Raw genomic sequence first — 19,989 nt, forward strand, 5'->3', positions numbered from 1 at the left:
CTCTCTTTCTTTTTTTTTTTCTTCCTTCCTTTCTTTCTTTCCTTCCTTTCCTTCCTTTCTCTTTCTCTCTCCCTTTCTTCCTTTCCTTTCCTTCCCTTCCCTTCCTTTCCCTTACCTTCTCTCTTTCTTTTTCTTTTCTGGTACATGTCTTTTTGCCTGGGTATTGTTGTTATTTTATTTTAAATCAGGTAATTTACCCAATATGATTTCACTTTTTTGCAGTTGATTATCTTACTTTCCCATCCAGAGAGAGATGGATTTTAGTAGATGAAAGTGTATTCTGCAGTTGTTGGTTGTAATGTTCTATGTGTTGATAAGGTCAAGTCTTTTAACTGTGTTGTAAAAATCTTGTATATCCTTAATGATTTTTTTATTATGGTAATAAAATATACAAGACATAAATTTACCATTTTAACCAGCTTAAGGTGTACAATTCAGTGGAATTAAGTACATTCACACGGTGTGCAACCATCACCACTCTCTTGTTCCAAAACTTTTTCATCACCCCAAAAGGAAACCCCGTACCCCTTCACAGTCACTCCCCATTCTCTCCTTCCTCCAGTCCCTGGCAACCACTAATTTGTTTTCTGTCTCTATGGATTTGCCTATTCTGGATATTTAATGTGAATGGAATCATATAGTATGTAGCCTTTTGTATCTGGCTTCTCTCACTTAGTGTAATGTTTCCAAGCTTCATCCATGTCATAGCATGTGTCATAATTTCATTTGTTTTTATGGCCGAATAATATTCCATTGAATGGATATGCCACATTTTGTGTATCTATTTGTCTTTTAGTGAATGTTTGGATTGTTTCCACCATTTTGATATTGTGAATAGTGTTACTCTGAACATTTGTGTACAAGTTTTTGTTTGAACACGTTTTCAATTCCTAGGAGTAGACCAGCTGCATCTTATGGTAATTCTATGTTTAACTTTTTGAGAAACTGTGAAACTATTTTCCATAGTGGCTGAACCATTTAAAATTCCCACTAGTAATGTATAAGGGTTTCAATTTATTCACCTCCTTGCCAACACTTCTTTTCTTTTCTTTCTTTCTTTTCTTTTTTAATGATAGCTGTTCTAGTGGGTATGAAGTGGTATCTCATTTTGGTTTTAATCTGCATCTCCCTAGTGACTAATGATATTGAGCATATTTTCATGTGCTTGTGGCCATTTGTATATCTTCTCTGGTGAAATGACTATTCAGGTATTGATACCTTGCCCATTTTGGGGGTTTTTATAATTTTTATTTAAAGTTGTAAAAAAAATAAAAAATTGTGGTAAAATATGCATTACATAAAATTTACCATCCTCACCATTTTTTTATGTATAGGTCAGTAGTATTAAGTCTATTCACATTGTTGTGCAACCAGTCTTCAGAACTTTTTCATCTTCTCAAACTGAAACTCTATATCCATTGAACAACTCCCCATTCCCTGCCCCCCAGCCCTTGGCAACCACCATTCTACTTTTTGTCTTTGTGAATTTTACTACTCTACATACCTCATATAAGTGGAATCACACAGAATTTGTTTCTGTGGCTGGCTTATGTCGCTTAGCATAATATCCTCAAGGTTCATCCATGTTGTAGCATGTATCAGAATTTCCTTCCTTTTTAAGACTGAATACTATTACACTGTATGTATATACCACATGTTGTGTATCCTTTCATCTGCTCTTGGACATTTGGGTTGCTTCCATCTTTTGGCTACTGTGAATAGTGCTGCTATGAACATGGGTGTGCAAATATTTCTTTGAGACTCTGCTTTTAATTCTTTTGGGTATATACCCAGAGGTAGTATTGCTGGATCATATGATGATGTTATTTTTCACTTTTTGAGGAACAACCATGCTATTTTCCATAATGATTGCACCATTTTACATTCACACCAGCAGTGCACAAAGTTTCCAGTTTCTCTACCTCCTTACCAACATTTGTTATTTTCTGCTTTTTGATAATAGCCAAGTTATATCTTATTATAGTTTTAATCTGCATTTACCTAATGATTAGTAATCTTGAGCATCTTTTCATATGCTTATTGATCATTTGTATATCTTCTTTGGAGAAATGCCTATTTAAATCTTTTGCTTTTCTTTAATTGGGTTGCTTGTGTTTTTGTTGTTGAGTTGTAAGAGTTCTTTATTTATTCTAAATACTGTACTCTTATCAGATATATGGTTAGAAAAAATTTTCCCTTTTTATAGATTGTCTTTTCATTCTCTCAATAGTGTCTTTTGGGGCACAAAAGTTTTAAATTTTGATGCAATCCAGTTTATCTATTTTTTTCTTTTTTGCTTGTGCTTTTGGTGTCATATCTAAGAAACCATTGCTAAATACAAGGTCATGAAGATTTAGCCCTATGTTTTCTTCTAAGAGTTTTATAGTGTTGGCTCTTATGTTTAGATCTTTGATTCATTTTGAGTTACTTTTTGTATATGGTGTGAGGTAAGGGTCCAACTTCATTCTTTTGCTGTGGATATTCAAATTTCCCAGCACATTTGTCCCAGCACCATTTGTTGAAGAGACTATTCTTTCCCCGTTGGGTGGTCTTGGTACACTTGTCAAAAATCAATTGATCATAGCATTACAATTTATAAATGTATCAAAGTAACACAGTGTAGGGACTTCCCTGGTGGTCCAGTGATTAAGACTCCATGCTCCCAATGCAGGGGGCATGGGTTTGATCCTTGGTCGGGGAACTAAGATCCCACGTGCTGCATGGTGTGGCCCCTCCGCAGAAAACACCAACAACAGAAAAACAAAGTAACACAGTGTACACCTTAAACTTACACAATGTTATATGTCAGATTTACTCAATTAAAAAAATCAATTGACCATAGATGTATGGGTTTATTTCTGGAGTCTTAATTCTATGCCACTGATGTATATATCTATTCTTATGCCAGTGTCCCACTGTTTTGATTAGTCTAGCTCTGTAGTAAGTTTTGAAATCAGAATGTGTTCTTTTCCAAGATTGTTTTGGCTATTGGGATCCCTTACAATTCCATATGAATTTGAGGATAAGCTTTTACATTTCTGCAAAAAAGGCCGTTGGGATTTTGATAGAAATTGTATTTAATCTGTGGATCAGTTTGTGAAGTATTACCATCTTAACTATATTAAGTCTTCCAGTCCATGAACACAGGATGTCTTTATATTTATTTATGTCATTAATTTCTTTCAGCAACCTTTTTTAGTTCTCAATGTACAAGTCTTTCACCTCCTTGGTTAAATTTGTTTCTAAGTACTTTATTCCTTTTGATGCTATTGTAAATGGAATTGTTTTCTTAATTTCATTTTATGATTGTTCATTACTAACATATAGAAATGTAATTGATTTTGTGTGTTGATCTTATATCTTGCAACTTTACTGAATTTGTGTATTAGCTCTAATAGTTTTTTGGTGGGTTCTTTAGGATTTTCTGTATATAAGATCATTTCATCTGTGAATAGAGATAATTTCACTTCTTTCTTTCTAATTTGGGGGACTTTTATTTTTCTTATCTAATTGCTCTGGCTAGAACTTCTAGTACAATGTTGAATAGAAATGGGGGAAATGGGTATTCTTGCCTTTTCCTGATCTTAGGGGGAAATCTTTCAGTCTTTCACCAGAGTGTGTGATGTTAGCTGTGGGTTTCTCATAAATGCCTTTTATCATGTTGAGGAAGTTCTCTTCTATTCCTAGTTTGTTGAGTGTTTTTTCCATGAAAGAAGTGTTGAATCTTGCCAAATGCTTTTTCTACACCAATTGAAATGATCATGTTTTTTACCCCCCTTCTTTCTATTAATGTGCTGTATTATGTTAATAGATTTTTTAAAAAATTTTATTTATTTTTGGCTGCATTGGGTCTTTGTTGCTATGCGTGGGCTTTCTTTTGTTGAGGTGAGCGGGCTTATTGTGGTGGCTTCTCTTGTTGGGGAGCACGGACTCTAGGTGGGCGGGCTTCAGTACTTGTGGCTCACGGGCTGTAGAGTGAAGGCTCAGTAATTGTGGAGCACAGGCTTAGTCGCTCCGTGGCATGTGGGATCCTCCCAGACCAGGGCCTGAACCCATGTCCCCTGCATTGGCAGGTGGACTCCCAACCACTGCACCACCAGGGAAGCCCCTGTTGATAGATTTTTATATGTTGAACTACCTTTGCATTCCTGGGATGCATTCCACTTGATCATGATATATAATCCTTTAAAAAAAATTTATTTATTTATTTACTTTTGGCTGCGTTGGGTCTTCGTTGCTGCGCACAGGCTTTCTCTAGTTGTGGCGAGTGGGGGCTGCTCTTCATTGTGGTGTGCAGGCTTCTCATTGCGGTGGCTTCTCTTGTTGTGGAGCATGTGCTCTAGGCGCACAGGCTTCAATAGTTGTGGCACGTGGGCTCAGTAGTTGTGCCTTGTGGGCTCTAGAGTGCAGGATCGGTAGCTGTGGTGCACAGGATTAGCTGCTTTGCGGTATGTGGGATCTTCCTGGAACAGGGCTCGAACCCGTGTCCCCTGCATTGGCAGGCGGATTCTTAACCACTGGGCCACTAGGGAAGTCCATAATCCTTTTAATATGCTGCTGTTTGCTAGTATTTTGTTGAGGGTTTTTACATTTTTGTTTATAGGGGATACTGTTCTATAGTTTTATTTTCTTGTGATTTCTTTGTCTGGTTTTGGTATCAAGGTAATGCTGGCCTTATAGAATGAGTTAGGAAGTGTTCCCTCTTTTTCAATTTTTAGGTAGAGCTTAAGAAGTATTGGTGTTAATTTTTCTTTAAATGTTTGGTAAACTTCACTGGTGAAGCCATCTGGTCTTAGACTTCTTTTGTGTGGTTTTTGATTACTGATTGAATCTCTACTTCTTTTTAGGTCTATTCAGATTTCCTATTTTTGCTTGAGCCAGTTTTGGTAGTTTGTGTGTTTCTAGGAATTTGTTTATTTTATCTAGGTTTTTAAATTTGTTGGCATTAATTAATTGATTGTTATTAACAAATTAATTGCTTAGTATTTTTGTTCTTCTTGTTACTGAAAGAAGTGTTAAAATCTCCAACCAAGATCGTGAATGTCTTTCTCTTTTTAGTTCTGTCAATTTTTGTCTTTTATTTTTTGAGACTTTTATTATTAGGTGCATACAAATTTAGGATGCTTATATCTTCTGGTAGATTGACCCTTTTATCATTATGAGATGTCTCTATTTCTAGTAATGCTTCTTGCCTTTAAGTCTATTTTGTCAGTTATTAGGGTAGTTATACTGGAGTTCTTTTGCTAGTGTTTGCATGTATATCTTTTTTCTATCCTTTTTCCAAGATTTCTGTCCCTTTATATTTAAGAGGTGTCTATTAATCTTTGCCTTTTAATTGTACCATTTAATGAATTACTAATATATTTGAGTTCAAACATACCAGCTTACTCTTTGACTCATCTGGTCTATATTGCTTTTTATTTATTTTTTCTCCTTTCTTGCCTACTTTTGGATTATTTAAGTATTTTTTAGAATTCCATTTTCCCCTGTTAGCTTGTTAGTTGTGAATTCTTTTAGAATTCTTTTTGTGGCTTGCAGTATGCATCCCTGACTTGTTAAAATACTTTTTACCACATCCTGGGAAATGAAATAACCTTAAAATGCCTCAATTTCATTTATTTGTCTTCTCAACTTACATACTACTGTTATCATCCTTTTAAATATTATATCTCTTTCTATATTTTATTCCCCAGAAAAATTTATTATTGTTATTTTGCACAGTCAATATTCATTTAGACTTAGCCACCCTTTTTGTTGCTCTTCATTCCTTTCTGCTTCTCCATGCTTCCATCTGAGATAACTTTCCTTCTGTCTGAAGAATTTCCTTCCTTTCTTAATTTCAGGTGTTTTGCTGAAGTATGACCAGAGTGTTTCCCAGGGCCCCTTGTCCTTGGTGGGCCCTGAATTCCAATTTTTGTTCTCTAGTCCTATTGACCACTCAGTTGCTCACCCTTTTGGCCACTGCTTGAGAAATGACAAATACTTCAAAGAGGAAAGCTGCTCCTAGTCAGCCTCACCACCTCCATGTTTCCCTTATTTGCAGGATTTTTAGCCTTGAAGTCCTCATTGCTCTTATATTTCTCCAGTGTCTTCACATAAATGTTTTATTAATATTTTGACCAGCAATTGTTTCTGATGGGAAGGTTCATCTGCAATAAGATAGTCTGTCATTACTAGGACTGGAAATCTTGCCTGGTTATTTTTTGATTTTGCACCCCTGACTGATGGCTGGGGAATGTTCAGTGTGTGTGGAACTCAGGCAATATTATCAACATTACCCTCATACTCCTCAATTATGAATGTATACATAAATGACTATATACATGTATACATAATACATATATGTACATGTAAAATATACACATAGACTTATGAAACATACTATATTAAGGCACACATAGGTCATTTCTCCTTAACCCTTTGGGAAAGATATAGAAAATTCTTGCTTGCCAGCTACTTATAAAGCTTTCTATCATTGTTTTCTAAATTATTTTCTGTGGTGTGTGAATGTCCCACATGATGTTAATAGAATCTTTGCTAAAATAGTGCCAAGGTCAATAAGTTTGAGACACTGTACGTGGAATCCTCTCCTTGGAGGCTCTTAACACACAGAAGCACATTAAAAACTCTGAAACATATAAACTTATTTGATTATGAAATCCTTTTCTGGGGGGAATTCCTATTCCCATCTGTAGGTGAATCTTGGGAAACACTGCCTTATAGCAAACCTAAATCCACAAAATCCTACACCAGTAAATATCTAGTGTTCAAGGGCCTTTGTCTTCTCAAAGGTGAAGTGCCACCAGTGTTTCCTCAAACGTGAACACTGCAAGTCTGAAAGTATGCACATCAGATGTTGGGTTTGGAGGGCTGGAGCCCCTCTTGTAATCATTTGTTAAAAAACGAAGGCAGAACTTTGGGATGCAGTCATTCCCAGCTCTTTGTCTGTTTGTGCCTCCTGGAGTGAAACCATCTGCTTGGGCTCCCTTGGTCCCAGTGCAGCTCAGCATGGGGTACCCACGTGTGTTGGTGGAAATTGATTTTTGATTCTCTTAAGACCAAACTCTCCCTCACTTCACCTACCTCTTGGAGGTCTTGCCGCCCCTCTGTACAGGTGAGAGGGTGAGACAGTTGTGACGGAATACACAGAGCTTCTGCTCAGGAGCCAAGAGGCCTGGGTTCAAGTCCTGGTGCTGTGTGACCTTGGGAGAGTTAACCATGGAGTAGCGGGTGAGAGCACGGGCTTTGGTGTCAGACACACTCAGCCCTTCTACTTCCTTGCTGTGTGATCATGGGCACGTCACTTCACCTTCCTGCACCTCAGTTTCCTTACCTGTCAAGTGGGGATAATAATAACACCCACCTCACCTTCTCTTTGTTGTGAGAAGGAAATAAGATAATGCATGTTGAGTACAATACCTGGAACATGCTAGGCACCGGCAAATGTCAGCTATTACAATACATCATCTAACCTGACTCCTTCATCTGGGTTTGAGGAGAACCCCAACCTCTCATTATGCTTGAGGATCCAATAGAATCTTGAATGTGAAAAAGAGTTTTGTAAACTCTTGGGAGACAAAGGGAAATCCAGGCAGTCTTTTTTCATTACTGCCCTTGATGCTGCCTCATCCCTTCTGGCCGGGCAGGGCAGGGTGTGGGGACCACACCAACCTCCATCCCTACTCTCAGGCAGAACCATTTCTCCATTACAGAACATTGGCAAGAAGATGTCCTGCCAGCAATTCATTGCCAACTTGGACCAGCTGAATGACGGACAAGACTTTGCCAAAGACCTGCTGAAGGTATAAATTGCTAAGGGTCCCTATGGCCCCAGCTGTGTCCAGGGTGGGTGGAGAGGAGAGAGGTTTCTGCCCACTAAATCCTGATGGTCGAGATTCCTAATTCTGGGTTCAGGGTCGTGATGACTTTGGGACAGAGGTAGAGACCATCCTGCTCAACATGTGACTGTTATGTGTTCCCTGAGTTAGGCAGAGGGGTAGGCTCTGTGAGATTTGTTTTTAGTGCTCCACTATCATTATTGCTGTCATGGTAATCCTCAAACTTGCCACCCATTGTCACAGCTGCCGCCACTATCACCACCACCTTTATCACCACTACCACCTTCACCACCACCATCATTATCATTACCACAGGGAAAAGACCACTTATTCTTTCAACATCATCAGGAATCTAATTTCCTTTTGAGGCTGAAGCCCAAGGTGGAATTCTGGCCTTTCAAGCCCTGTCAGTTCTCCACGTTGGAGGAAGAGGAGCAGGTTTCTGAGGGGTAGATGATGAGTTCAGTTTTAGATAGTGAGTTAGAGGGACCTGATGATATCAGGTGGGCAGTTGAATAGTGAGTCCGGAGGTCAAAAAATAAACATTGCCTCCATCGCTGTTCTTACCATAATTATGTTCTTCACTGTCAGGAAGCACTTAAGAGTGTTTTTGTAAGTAAGATCAAATAATCCCAGTCCCTTCACCCACCTACTCCCTGTCTACTCATCCACTCATCTACCCATCCTCCCATATACCCATCCTTCCATCCACCCACCCCCCCTGCAACTCAATCATTCACCTGCCCTTACACCCACCCATTCACCCATCACCCACACATACACTCCTACACAGTCCCCTATATACACTCCACATCCACTCACCCACCCATCCACTCACCCATTTCCCTGCCCATTCACCTGCCTACCAACCCATCCACCCACTCATCCTCAAGTCTATCCAATCATCTAAAAACGAATCCACCCACCCATCCCCCATTTATTTACCCATCCAATAAATAAGTGTGAATCAAACAAACACCTGCTTTGCCCCACTGGCTGAAAAGATGCTCCCTCACTGCATCCACATTGCTAGATGGAGATTTCTTTGACTGTCCATTGAACTCCTCTCTCTCTTTTTTCCCCCTCTCCCAGACCCTTTACAACTCCATCAAGAATGAAAAGCTGGAATGGGCCATGTGAGTAGTGCCCATGGGCACAGGTATGGGGAGACTGAATTACGGGGAGGGGGGAGGGGGAGCGGCTGGGGGTACTGGGAAGTCACGCCGGTTACTCTCCATGGTGCTGATTTCTCCCACCCAGGGCCCTGGTGACCCCTGGCCAGCTGGCCAGCTCCTGGTGTTGAGTTCCCCTTTGGGTTTGTTTTCTTTCTTGATAAAAAGTGTGCCATGTTTACAGCTATGGAATAGATTGAACTGTGAGTTTAGTTTCATGATGTTCACAACAGGTTTTCTGTTCAGGGGATATTGCCGCTATTCCCAATGATGATAGCTCTTTCCCCTCGGGGAGGTAGGCAGGCATGAGCTATGAGTCCCTTTACAACTCCAGTAATCTGACCATGTTGAGGTGGTAATGCTGTTGGCAATGGGGAGAGGTGACTGCCCCCTAACTTCTTCCCCTGTGAGGGCAGTGAGACCTGGAGGTGCCCAGCCATCTGGAAAGAGGTGTGGTGACCTTGCTGATTGGGGAGACTAACAGCCTCCTGAGGAAAGTTGCCACTCCACTGGGGAGTTGCTGTACTCCCCAGGGCAGCCTGGGTCTTTGGGTCCATTAAGAGGTCCCAGGCAGGGATTGTTAGGAACCCCAACCCAACTGGGGAGAGCTGGCATTCTTATACCAGGGCTCCTAGGCTGGGGAACCTAGACTTTAGGGGCCTCATCTACTGACCTTCCCTCCCTCACCATGTCCCTGGGGCTTGGGCAGTCTGGCCATGGGTTACTGCTCCCTGGGGCTGGGCTTTCAGAGAGGAGAAGGAAGACAAGGAAGGAAGCCTGAAGGTAGTAAGGTCTCCAGCTTTGTGATCAAGGGTGAAGATTGGAGCTTGGAGGCCAAAAATCAAAGCTCAGAGGAGAGATGTCAGAATTGAAGACTCAGGGGAGGGGAAAAAGGTATGGACCTGTGGTCTGGAACTGGAACCTCCTTATCTCTGCTCTTTACCTGTAACTGGCTTCCAAAGGAGTGTTTTGTGGGGAGAGGGCATGTTGACGTGGGGATGAGGCCTCCGTGGAAGTGGTACTCAGGCCTAGTACTTTCCTAGTGATGAAGATGAGCTGAGGAAATCACTGTCTGAGCTGGTGGATGACAAGTTTGGGACAGGCACAAAGAAGGTGACACGGATCCTGGATGGTAGCAACCCCTTCCTGGATGTCCCACAGGCTCTCAGCGCCACCACCTACAAGCATGGTGTGCTGACCCGGAAGACTCACGCCGACATGGATGGCAAGAGGAGTGGGTGTCAGGCGGGGAAGGGGCATGGGGAGGGATGCTAGTCCGGAGGGGGTCCACACCCCCTTGGCCCCTCCTCTGGTAATGCCCATGCAGGCAGACGTGTAGGGGACACAAGGGAAGAGATATCGGGGTGGTTGGTTGTGGCCACACTACCCGTGCCCCCCTCCCCAGCGCCCCGTGGGAGGCGTGGCTGGAAGAAATTCTACGCGGTGCTCAAAGGGACCATTCTGTACCTGCAGAAGGTGAGAGACTACCCCAGAGTCCTTACCCAGAAAGGGCCAGCTCAGCCCCTGCCTTGTGGTGTCCAGAGGGTCCCGGGCAGGACCTAGGGCTTAGGCAGATTCTGGGTCCTCCCCCATCAAAGGCCTTACTTGGGCTTACGAAGGGCTTTGGTGGTTTCAGGGAGGGGTCTTTTGAATGTTCAGGGGTTCAGAGGATACCCAGTGTAAGGCCTGTTCAGGCTTCTGAGACCAAATGGGGAGGAGTGCCTGGTGAGTCTTGTTGGGGTGGGCATGGCATCACGGTGGCAGCAGCTGAATAATGGTGGGATGTACAGGGACAGAGAGAAGGAGAGCAAAAGGGAGGGACAGTGAGGGTGGAGGAAGTATGGGTCAGTAAGCCAGAGCCTGGTGATGACAGAGGCTTGTCCACCCCCTACCTGGCCTGTCCAGGATGAGTACAGGCCTGACAAAGCCCTGTCTGAGGGTGACTTGAAGAACGCCATTCGTGTGCACCATGCTCTGGCCACCAGGGCCTCCGACTACAGCAAGAAGTCCAATGTGCTCAAGCTGAAGACAGCCGACTGGAGGGTCTTCCTCTTCCAGGCACCGTAAGTAGGAGTGGGAGCACCCTCGCTCCCATCCTGGGCTCAGGACCTGCCCCATCCCCTCGCCTCGTCCACCTCAGGGGAGGCGCCCTTAGCTTCCCCTGCACAGCAGCCATGAGAGTGAGTGTATCCGTAAACAGCTTGGGTCCCTCCCCAGCAGCACTGGTTCTCAAGTGTGGTCCCCTCAGCATCTCCTGAAAAACCTGTTAGAAATGCAGTTTCTCTGGTCCCACCTTAGACCTCCTGAATCAAAAAGGCTGGGGATGGGCCAGCAATTGTGTTTTAACAAGCCCTCTAGGCGATTCTGATGTGCACTGAAGTCCCTAAATACAGGGCATATGGGATCTTTATCATCCTCCACTTAAAGTCGGGGGGATGGGTGCAAAAGACTCACCCTACAGTTTCTCCGTAAGACCTTCTTTCCACTCCCCTGCACTCCATCCTCCTGTGACTTGAGATTGGGGTTTCATGTGTCAGATGAGCTTAAAAGGGGGGAGGCTGGTAAGTGAGCTCTCAGGACAGGAGTGGACGTGCCGGGCCAGGTAGTGGGGCAGGGACGAGATGGCCGAGTGGGGGTGACCAGTTGCCCAGCTGCCTCTAACAATCGCCTGCTGGTCTCACACTCATTAGCTTCGAACCTGGCTGGGCAGCTTTATTTTCACATGAAAATCCAGGTCTTGCCTGGGAGCTGGGATAGAAGGGGAGCTCTCTACACAGACGTGACCAGGCCCATCCAGCCCCCATCCTGCCATCCTCCCTCACTCCTTTGCCCACTTACACGGAGGTCTTTATGCCCTCTCTGTGCCAGGCTGATGCTGGGTACTGGGTGCTGGGTGTGGGATAGGGAGTCCTATTGTGAGAAGCCAGTGCGCTCTCCCCTCGCCTCCTGTCCCCAGGAGCAAGGAAGAAATGCTGTCCTGGATCCTTAGGATCAACCTGGTGGCTGCCATCTTCTCGGCGCCCGCCTTCCCAGCTGCTGTTAGCTCCATGAAGAAGTTCTGTCGGCCCCTGCTGCCCTCCTGCACCACTCGCCTCTGCCAGGTACAAGCTCCTAGGATCACAACACCACCTCCCCAGGCTGCCTCTGCTGTGCCAGGCCCCCCATTCAACAGCCTTTACCTCAGTGCCTGTCCGGCGCCTGGTCCTGGGCTAAGAGACAAGCCGAAGGGGCAGATATTCTCCTCCATCTCCACCGCACCCCACCCCCATTTACAGACGGGGAGACTGAGGCCACACACCACACAGTGGCCTGGGTGTGCCAGTGGCAGTGTGTCCTGTGGATGTGGTTGTGGTCTGTGGGCATAATGTGTGTCTGGGACGAATGGGAGAGAATGTGTGTGTCACAGGGAGCGAGCGACAGGTGAGACTTGGCTGCCCTTTCATCCAGGGCTCTTTTGCTTCCGTCACCTACCCTTAAATATTTTATTTGTAATCCTTTAAAAACTCCTACTCATTAATACTCCATTTTTCAGAGTTTTTTTTGAGAGGAGAGGATAACTGGTGGGCCACTACTTGTGAGATGGGGGGCAGGGGCAGCGCCATACTTCCCTTCCTGTCAGGGCCCTTGTCCGGGGTCTTCTCCACAGAGCCCCTGGGGCTGTGCCAGCAGGGCACACTCCCCCCACGTGCACACATACCATTCAAGCACACGCATGTTTATGTGCATACACACGTGCTGTGCACCCACACCTACACCATACTTGTGTCTGCGCACACACATACACCCCCCCCACACACACACAAATGCATGCAGCCCACTGCCTGCATGGCACAAAGGGGTCTGGCTGTGCTGTGATGGCTGGGGTGTACTGTGCACTTGTCTGTGAGTGACAGTGTCTTTGGGTGTGATCCTGGGTCTGTGGCCATCAGACGTGTCCGGGCATGAATGTGAGAGACTGTGTGCATCGTATGAAGCCAGGGGGTGCCGAGGCCGGGCTGCCCCTTGGTCCAGCGGGTTTGTGTGCATGTGAGCGTTCATAGGAGCCAGGGGCTGTGTCTGGGTGACTGTGTGTTTGTGTAAGGGAGTGTCTGCGTCCACACACAGTGTGAGGGTCTCTCATCTCCTGAGCCTGCTGGGGAGGCTCTAGGAGAGCTGATGCCAATGGCAGGAGGGGAGGAATGAAGGCAGCGGCGGAACGCTCCCTTGGGCCTAGACCCGGCTCTGCCCCTGTGTATTTGACGACCCTGGCCAGGCCTCAGTTTCCCTTTGGGGAAGCAGCTCCTGGTGGGACAGCCCTCCTGAGGGTGGGACCTCAGAGTCCATGACTTGTCTTTGCAGGAGGAGCAGCTGCGTTCTCATGAGAATAAATTGAGGCAGGTGGCTGCAGAGCTGGCTGAGCACAGGCGTCACCCGGTCGAGCGGGGCATCAAGTCCAAGGAGGCTGAGGAGAACCGGCTGAAGGAGCATTATCTCACGTTTGAGGTGGGCCCTTCAAAGGAGGGATTTTGAAGGACAGGGCTGGAGCAGGAGGAAGAGGCCAGCTCCTGCCTTCCACATCACTCCCCGACCAGGGGCTCCTGCTTTGGGGGCTCCCCTGAGGTAGTCGTGGACCATGGTCTCCTGTGGGCCAATCTCTGCACAGTCCAGCTGCACAAACAATTGTGCCCTCACTTATGTCTCTCAAAGAGCACCAGACGGGCTCTACCAGAGACCCCTGTCACCCCTCTACATCTTTCTCCAAGCCCCATCCTCACCTCCCCTTTCCCCATAGGCCCAGCTTCTCGGGAAGTTTTTGCGACCAAACCACAGAACTCATAAGCCCTCTCCACGTGACTTTCCCCCCTTGTGTCTCATATGCCTCTTTCACATAGGTTTATCAAGCAGAGCACCTGGGTCTTTCCTTCTGAACTCTCCCTTCTTTCCGTCTTGTCTCTGCCCCCTCCCCTGGTTCTGCCCCACAGTGGGGTGAAGGATGGTGGGGTGGACTTGGGGGAGGAAGGCAGGAACCACTTGTCCATTTTGGACCGACCTGCACCAGGGGCGTGGACAGACACAAGAGAGGCTGAGACCAAGTCAGGAAGCCCCCGGAGCAGAAAGGGTGGGAAGTCGCCCCTCTCAGTCTCTAGATTTCCACTCTGATTTTCTACTGCAGCATAGAGGAGAGAGGAGAGCTCCCAGGATAGATCCTGACCTTTTGAAAAACATAACACTTTATGGCTTTCGGAAGTCTTCTCAATTTCACTCTCTCTGTGATGTAAAAAAAGCCACACTGATTGGCAGGTGTGATTCTCTTCACTTCCCTTGTATTGATTGATTTAATCCTCATATGAACTCTGTGACATGGGATTTGTTATTATCCCCATTTTACAGATGGGGAAATCGAGGCTTGGAGAGGTTGGATCACATGGTTGAGGTGACACAGGAAGTGCAGGAGCCAGGATCCTAACCCAGGCAATTGACTGTGGCTCCAGAGCCCTGGTCTTTCTCACCCCTTGCCTGGCTTAACTGGGGGTGGCGGGGAGTGGTGGGGAGAATGAAGGGTAGGGGAGGTGAAGCCCAAAATGAGGGGTCTTTCAGCTCCTGTGGCAGAGCTGGGTGAGAACAGGGTCTCGTGACCCTTAGTCCCTGCCTTCCCTGGGACTGCAGTGAGGGCCTGAAGCTCGGAGTCAAGGCCTCAGACACTGCCAAATCTCCCTCCTAAATGTTTACCAATTTACAGCCCCTTTAATAGCTCATGAATGTGCCTCTCTCTCCAGGCCCTCACCAACACTGGACATAATCTTCATTAATCTGCTAGGTTTAACAAGTGGTGTCTTATTGCCGTTTTAATTTGGATTAAATTTTTTTTAAAAAAATTGTGGTTAAAAAGCATAGCATAAAATTGATCATCTTAACATCATCTTATCATCATTTTTAAGTACATAGCTCAGTAGTGTTAAGCCTGTTTACGTTCTTGGGCAACCAATCTCCAGAACCTTTTCACCGTCCCAAACTGAAACTCTATAACTATTAAACAAAGACTCCTCAGCACCCTCCTCCCAGCCTTAGCCCCTGACAACCACAGTTCTACTTTCTGTCTCTATGAATGTGACTACTCTCTAGGTACTTCATATAAATGGAATCATGCAGAATTTATGTTTTTGTGACTGGCCTGTGTCACTCAGCACAATGTCCTCAAGGTTCATCCCTGTTGTAGCATACGTTAGAATTTCCTTCCTTTTTAAGGCTGAATACTATTCTGTTGTATTTGTATACCACGTTTTGGCTATCCTTTCATCGACTGATGGACATTTGGGTTGCTTCCATCTTTTGGCTACTGTGAATAATGCTGCCATGAACATGGGTATGCAAATGTTTCTTTGAGATCCTGCTTTCAGTCCTGCTTTTATATCCAGAAGTGGAATTGCTGAATTGCGTGGTAATATTATTTTTCACTTTTTGAGGAATAGCTGCACTGTTTTCCACGGTAGCTGTACCATTTTACATTCCCAGCAATAGTGTACTTGGGTTCCAATTCTTCCACATCCTTACCAACACACTTGTTACTTTCTGTTTTTTTTTGTTTGTTTGTTTTTTTGTGGTACGCGGGCCTCTCACTGCTGTGGCCTCTCTCGTGGAGCACAGGCTCCGGACGCGCAGGCCCAGCGGCCATGGCTCACGGGCCCAGCCGCTCCGCGGCACGTGGGATCCTCCCGGACCGGGGCACGAACCTGCGTCCCCTGCATCGGCAGGCGGACTCTCAACCACTGTGCCACCAGGGAAGCCCTTGTTTTTGTTTTGATAGTAGTTATCTTAATGTGTTTGAGGTGATATCTCATTGTGGTTTGGATCTGCATTTCCCTGATGAATAGTGATGTTGAGCATCCTTTTGTGTGCTTATTGGTCATTAGTATATCTTTTGTGGAGAAATGTCTATTGGAGTCCTTTGCCCATCCTGAAATTGGGCTGTGTTTTTGTTGTTGAGTTGTAGGAGGTTTTTTTTCCCTTTAATATTCTGGATACTAGACCCTTACCAGATTTATGATTTGCAGATATTTTTTTCCCATTCTGTAGATTGCCTTTTCACTCTATTGACTGTGTCCTTTGATACAGAGAAGTTTTAAATTTTGATAAAATCCCATTTGTCTATTTTCACTCTTGTCTGTGCTTTTGGTATCATATCCAATAAGTCATTTTGCCAATTAATTTGGATTTTTTAAAATTATGAGCGAAATTTCTGTGCATGTCCCTTGCCTAATATTTTTTATTGGGTTGTTTATCTCCTTTTTATTGATTTGTGAGAGCTCTCTAAATATTAAGGAAATTAGTCTTTTGTCATATAAGATACATTTTTTTCTCATTTTGTTGTTTGTCTTTTGACTTTGTGTTTGGCCTTTCTCTGCCCTTTCCCCAGAAAAGCCGTTATGAGACCTACATCCACCTCCTGGCTGTGAAAATCAAAGTGGGCTCAGATGACCTGGAGCGGATTGAGGCCCGGCTGGCCACCCTGGAGGGGGATGACCCTTCTCTCCGCAAGACACACTCGAGCCCTGCCCTCAGCCAGGGCCACGGAACTGTGACTGGCAGCAAAGCCACGAGGGATAACACTGGGCCTGATACTTAGCTGGCATAGATGGGCAGGTCCCAGAGGCAGGCAGTGCCCCCAGAGGGGTCAGTGAGCACAGTTCCAGCCAGGGGCCACTCAGATCAGCTCCAGGCAGTTGTTGGGCAGCCAGGGGGGTGTGGAGAGCCCTGTGGGCCAAGGAGATGGAGATGCTATTCATGATGTTGATCTTGCATCCTGGGGCTGCTCTGGGCCTCCGACCCTCTCCCCAGCTCTCACATCCTTCTTCACCCCAGAGCCTCATTTTCTAGGCCAGTTGTGTGCATGCTCTAGACACCATCTCACTGGAGAAGTGGGAAGGGTGGTTGACTTCCCAGGCTCTCCTCTTCTCACAAGTTCCTCCCCTCATGTCCCTTGTTTCCGAGGGCAGGTCTTGACCCCAGGTCTCAGCTTGGACTCCCACCCTTTCTCCTCCTCCTTCCTCTGAGTTGACCAGCAGCAGGTCTGCAGACCACCAGCACTATCCTCTCCTCCTCCACTCAGCAGCCTTGGGAACCACACCCCATTCTCCTGCCTCACCTGGCAATAACCCAGGACCCAGGCCTGTCCCTCAGTGCCAAGCTCTCTCCACTCAAGTGTGTGTCCATCTCATCTTCCATCCATCGAGGCCACTACTGCTTTCTTTTATATGGACATAAATGTATATATATAAGAATTATATATATATATAAGAACCCCTTTAGAGATGGTTTTGGAACTGATATCAGTTAGAGGATGAAATAAGAGGTAGGAAAAGCCTATTTCAGAATGCACTTGTTAGCAAGGAGGGCTGCTCTCTGGCCCCTGGAGGTCCTGACACTCTGGGAGGGAAGGTAGAGATAGTATGACCTCCTCTCACCCTATTTCCCCCTCTTCCGGCTGACCTGTGACTTAAACTGCTCTTACAGTTAATGCTTTGGAATAAATAGTGTGTGTGTGTGTGTGTGTGTGTGTGTGTGTGCTGCCCTGTCTGTCCCACAGGCATCCTGGGGTGTGAGTGGGATGGGACCATGGCCCTGTTTATATTTTGGTCTTTATGTTGGTGCTGCCGGGTCTCTGAGCTCCAGAGGTGGCCTCTTGTACAGATCTACTGCTACAGGAATAAAAGACACTCTGCCTTGCAAATAGCCATTTGTCAACAAGCCCAAAGATGTTTGCTGGGGGAAGGTTATGGAAGCCATTAATTCTTGGTCTTGCGAAAAGGTGGAATGACAAGTTGTTGATTGTTTTTTAGGTTGCTATTTCTCGTACTCGTCTAGTGACTCAGAAACGCTAGTGAAGGACATGTCTGGGAAGAATAATTTTCCATGTGATGATCACAGACTAGCATCCTTTAAACCCTGCAATCCTCAGACTGACAGTGGTGGGGGTGATGGCACCCGCAATACAGCTGTGATGAGCAAATCCTTTCTATTTTTAAAATAGATTACTGTAGTTTGGCCAGCAATTTGACCTCAGTGGTAACATATTTAGTTAATAAGCCAACCTTGCAACTAAGCAGCCAACATTTACAAGCCCACTCACATTTGATACAAGGGACCTGTGAGTCTGTGGAGAGATGTAGTGATTTAAATCCAGGTTATTTAATTTGGATCAGCTGAGTGTATTTTATAACCAAACCATCTGGCACCTTCACTTTGCTGAGTGGAAGTAAATGTTCATTTAAGTGAAATTGAAAGAGCAATGTGGCAACGTAAAAAAGCTCTCTGTTCTTTTTTCTCCACGCTGTCTCAAAGGTCCTTTGAGTTTGGGGTCAGCTTCCCACCCTCTACCTCATGAGGGTGGGTGAGTGAAAGCAGAGGAGCAGGCTCCATCCACTGCAGACACGTGTGCTTCCCTGAGCACTAGCTGTGCCTCCCATCAGTAAAAAAACTTTTAGTTCACTTTCTTAATTGTATAATTATTTATTGTAAATTATATACATGTACTACTGTACTAAAATATTATGTACATTATAAAACATACACAAAAATAGAAATTTTAAAAAGATGAGATGAAAATAAATCTAAAGCAAAGTTCTTTTTTTTCTGCATTCTAATGGACCATCATATTCCCTCCACAACCTCTGTCCCTAATATGTCCATTTTCCAGGACTGTCCAAATCCAGAGACTCGGAGGACTGCAGGTGAGATGCGATAAGTGGTTTGCGCCACCTGGTGGTCCTGGGAAGTGTACGTGGGCTCAGGGACTCCTGGGGGCTGACCCTTGAGGACAGCGTCTCTTGAGCCTCCATCCTCTCATTCCGTGAAGGTGAACAGTGCTGCACACTGTGCTGGGTGCTGGGGATACTGTGGTGAGAAAAGGATTGACCAGATCCCTGTCCACACGGGGCTCACAGTCTAGTGGGGAGGGGGACAGACAGTCACCATTTCCATTTGGGACTCTGGAAGGGCTGGGGAGACAAGCCAAAAATGACCTGGCAGAGAGAAGAAAAAAGAATTGGAGAAGTGGGGAAGACTGACTCAGGAAGCCACCCGAATGTCCTAAGTGCTCCTGGGGGACAGGGTAGTAGTAGGAAAGTCACTTAACTGTGCTATACCTCTTCCTGACAGGCCATACTAAAGATGCCCCAAGGCAGAATTTGAGAGGTGAGTAGAAAAGGGGCCTCTCTGGCCACACCTGCTCCTAGGTTCCATTCACACCTGTGAATGAATAGGTGGCTGATATGATGGGGAGTCAAGGAAACTGATTAGGTTCTGGCCTTAGACTCTCAGCAGGTAACGTAGAATCCAGAGCAGATAATGAAGGTACCAAATGGGGTCATGTGAAAGCCGATGAGTTAATCAAGGGGCCATTCAGAATTACTTGGGGTTACATAGAGGAAGATGGGTTCACTGGGGTCATGGAGGTGGTTTCTGACTAAAAATTTAGAAGGTAGGAACTTAGGGCCCTCATAAGGGTCAAATGAGGATACTAAACTGGGTCATGAAGAGGTCAGTGGGTTCACCAAGAGGTCATTCAGAATTACTTGGGGGTCACATAGAGGTCAATAGGTTCACCAAGAGGTCATCCACAATTACTTTGGGTTACATAGAGGTCGGTGTGCTCATTGGAGTCATGGAAGTGGTTTCTGAGTGAAAATTTAGAAGGTAATAGCAACTCAGGCCCTCAGAAGGGTCAAATGAGGACAATAAACTGGGTCATGAAAAGGTCGATGGGTTCACCAAGAGGTCATTCAGAATTCCTCAGGGTCATACAGAGATCATAAATCACATAGAGGAATTACCAGCTCTCAGAAAATTTTATTTAGAGGCAATAGCAAACACAGAGCCGGCACAGGGATCTGGATGAGATCATCAGATAGGGGCTAGAGAAGTCAGTGATTTGCAGGTTTGTGTAGCATTTAGTTCATTAATTTCCTTTTTTTCTTTGTAACAGGTACTTTTTTTTCCCAGCA

At 45.3% G+C, this 19,989-nt stretch overlaps 1 protein-coding gene across 1 annotated transcript in view; it reads left to right on the plus strand.

Annotated features, from left to right (window-relative positions):
- PSD2 (pleckstrin and Sec7 domain containing 2) overlaps nt 1-18,453 on the plus strand; it is a 25,753-nt gene extending 7,300 nt beyond the window's left edge. Inside the window, exons 4-11 of the mRNA XM_028493444.2 lie at nt 7,713-7,802; nt 8,931-8,974; nt 10,054-10,244; nt 10,416-10,486; nt 10,916-11,073; nt 11,967-12,111; nt 13,349-13,492; nt 16,404-18,453. Coding sequence (XP_028349245.1) covers nt 7,713-7,802; nt 8,931-8,974; nt 10,054-10,244; nt 10,416-10,486; nt 10,916-11,073; nt 11,967-12,111; nt 13,349-13,492; nt 16,404-16,613 — 1,053 coding nt within the window. The 3' untranslated portion in view covers nt 16,614-18,453. The remainder of the gene's footprint in view (nt 1-7,712; nt 7,803-8,930; nt 8,975-10,053; nt 10,245-10,415; nt 10,487-10,915; nt 11,074-11,966; nt 12,112-13,348; nt 13,493-16,403) is intronic.
- Nucleotides 18,454-19,989: the final 1,536 nt, after the last annotated feature.

Source organism: Physeter macrocephalus, chromosome 8 (genome assembly GCF_002837175.3).
Source record: "Physeter macrocephalus isolate SW-GA chromosome 8, ASM283717v5, whole genome shotgun sequence".
Taxonomy (NCBI): Eukaryota; Metazoa; Chordata; class Mammalia; order Artiodactyla; family Physeteridae; genus Physeter; species Physeter macrocephalus.